This window comes from Bison bison, unplaced genomic scaffold, assembly GCF_000754665.1.
Source record: "Bison bison bison isolate TAMUID 2011002044 unplaced genomic scaffold, Bison_UMD1.0 scf7180017864141, whole genome shotgun sequence".
In the NCBI taxonomy this organism is placed as follows: domain Eukaryota; kingdom Metazoa; phylum Chordata; class Mammalia; order Artiodactyla; family Bovidae; genus Bison; species Bison bison.
The window spans coordinates 4,521,534-4,523,893 of record NW_011494713.1 but is presented as its reverse complement, the minus strand read 5'-3'; the positions used below and the strand labels follow the sequence as shown (position 1 = coordinate 4,523,893).

Sequence of the window (2,360 nt, the reverse complement as noted above, 5' to 3'; positions counted from 1 at the left end):
TACTAGGCGCCCCAGAGAAAGGGGCTTCCCCAGCCTTAAAGCCAGCCCTGATTCTGACACTGCACGCCCTAGGTCCCCAACCCCCAGAGGGGTGCAGGCAAGCCCTCACCCACCACTCAGGGGTCTTCCCGGCCTGGCCCCTCCTCTTCAGGCACTGATACCCAATGCCTCTCAACCACCTGAGCCTGAAAGCCTTCACAAACATAACACCCTCCTTCTGTGGTCAGGGATAAGCCAAGTGATCCTGAGGCTCAGCGGGAGGCCCGACTGCTCCTTTAGGGGAAGGCAAACTGAGACTTAGGGAGAAGTTAGGGAGGCCCCTCTGTGAAAGGAAGACAATGTCCCCTGTCCTGGCTGCTCTCCAACAGGGGACTGGACTGTCAGTCAGATGGGGACGGGGGACACAAGGCTCTGGGCAGGGTGATGATAAGCACCTGTCCTATTCCCTTCCTGGGAGAGAAGAGATACGGATGACTGGAAGGACCACTAGTCTGGGGGGTGGGGGCTGTGGATAAACAGCCCTACCTAGCTTCCTCCCTTCCTGTTTCTGGAAGCCAAAGGTGAGTCCCAGCTTTCCTCTCTCTATAGAACCTGCTCCACCACCACCACCCATGGTAGGGAGCCACCCAGCTCTCCTTCCCCCTAGTTAATCTCACTAGTCCACAGGGGGCTACCTAGGGTTGGAACTGGGGCATAAACGGAGTATCCCATCCCCTGCAATGAAGCAACTGAACCCAGAAGTAACCAAGAGGGAAACAGGTGTAACCACAAACGTGGCCGAAAATCTGAGACTAACTGGGACAGGAAACGGAGCCCATAACTGATCTGTCTGCCAGGTCCAAGAAGTACTAACAGTCACCCAGAAACAACCCAGACTGAAACTCGCATGACCAGGGAGTCACTGGGACTGGGGAGTAACCCGTAGAGTAACTCAGATCCTGGAGACCCATGCACACCGGTGTGCTTGTGCACGGAAGCTGACCGCATCTGTCTGGGTAACTGTCCCGGAGTTGCCCAGCACTCAAGGACAGACGTTAGTGACTTCACGTCCCTTGTGCCTGGGGCAAAGCTGCCTTCCACAGCCTCTTATCTTCAGGATCCTCCTTCCTTCCTTGCTTGCTGTGTGCTTCATGGCCTCTGCCCTCTGCCCCCACCTGAAGCAAACTGTCTTCACATCAGGGGAACTTTTAGACTTTCTGAGGGTTAATTATTCATTAGGGGCCAGGCACCCAGGACCCAAATAACTCAATAGGGGCCCATTTGCCACTGCCCCCCACCACCCTCCCCTGCTGGGGCTGGGACTCCAGGAACCTGTTGCACCCAGACAGGGCTGGAGGTCCCAGACTGCAGGGGTGACCAACTCCCACAGCCTGTGGGCTGGCCCACTGGTGACAGGGTGAAGCTCAGAGCTGTCATTGGGGTGTAACAGCTGTCATTCTGGCAAGAGTCAGAGCTGTCACAGAGGGGGTTAGAGCTATAAGCAAAGAGGACCCTGGAGGGGGTCAAGGTGGGGGGCTGGGGGAGAGTGTCAGAGCTGAGAGAGGGGTCGAGGCTGTCTTAAACACAGCCCCTCAGTGAATAGAGGTACTGGGGAGGTGGGGCTGGCAAGAGGCTTCTGCGGGTCCCGCCACTCACCACGAGGATGAGGGTCCCCAGGCACTCAGCCAGCGCCTGGCGGAGCAGCCGGTAGCGGATGTGCAGCATCTCCCCGCAGCGGTTCACCAGCTCCTTCTGTCGACCCATGGCGGTGGCAGGCGACGGCGCTTCGGGCGGGCAGGCGAAAGGACGGCGGCGGCAGCAGAGTGGCCGCCAGCGCCGGGTGGCGCCCTTTTATAGAGCCGAAGGCACGTGCCCCGCCCGCCCGCAAGCAACCCCGCCCGCCCCGTCCGCGCCGGCCTCAAGGTGGGCGGCCGCCCCCACCGCTGAAGGGGCCGCTGGGTTGCGGGGGAGGCTGGTGAGGAAGGTAGAGGTACAGGGTGGGGTGAGGAGCCCTTAGGGCTAGGATTGCCCCCGGGAGAACTGCGGGATGATGGAGGCAGAGAGCCGATGCGGGGATGAAGGCACATACAGGACCAGGGCCACTGGGGAGAAAGGAACTGCCGAAGAGACCTCCCTGGCCCACTCACAGCGAGCCTCCCTGCCATCCCCACCACGGTGGGAGTGAGAGCAGACTCCCACCGAGTTAGGAAAGGAACTGGCCCCAGCTCATGGGCCTCCCTGGTGGCTCAGACCATAAAGAATTCTCCTGCAATGCGGGAGACCTGGGTTCGATTCATGGGGTGGGACGATTCCCTGGAGGAGGGCATGACAACCCACTCCAGTATTCTTGCCTGGAGAATCCCATAGACAGAGGAGCCTGG

The 2,360-nt window shown here is 59.9% G+C and overlaps 1 protein-coding gene across 1 annotated transcript in view; it reads right to left on the bottom strand.

The window, feature by feature from the left end:
• The window catches only part of AQP3 (aquaporin 3 (Gill blood group)), a 6,098-nt gene extending 4,282 nt beyond the window's left edge, over positions 1-1,816 (bottom strand). Inside the window, exon 1 of the mRNA XM_010840119.1 lies at positions 1,636-1,816. Coding sequence (XP_010838421.1) covers positions 1,636-1,743 — 108 coding nt within the window. The 5' untranslated portion in view covers positions 1,744-1,816. The remainder of the gene's footprint in view (positions 1-1,635) is intronic.
• Positions 1,817-2,360: the final 544 nt, after the last annotated feature.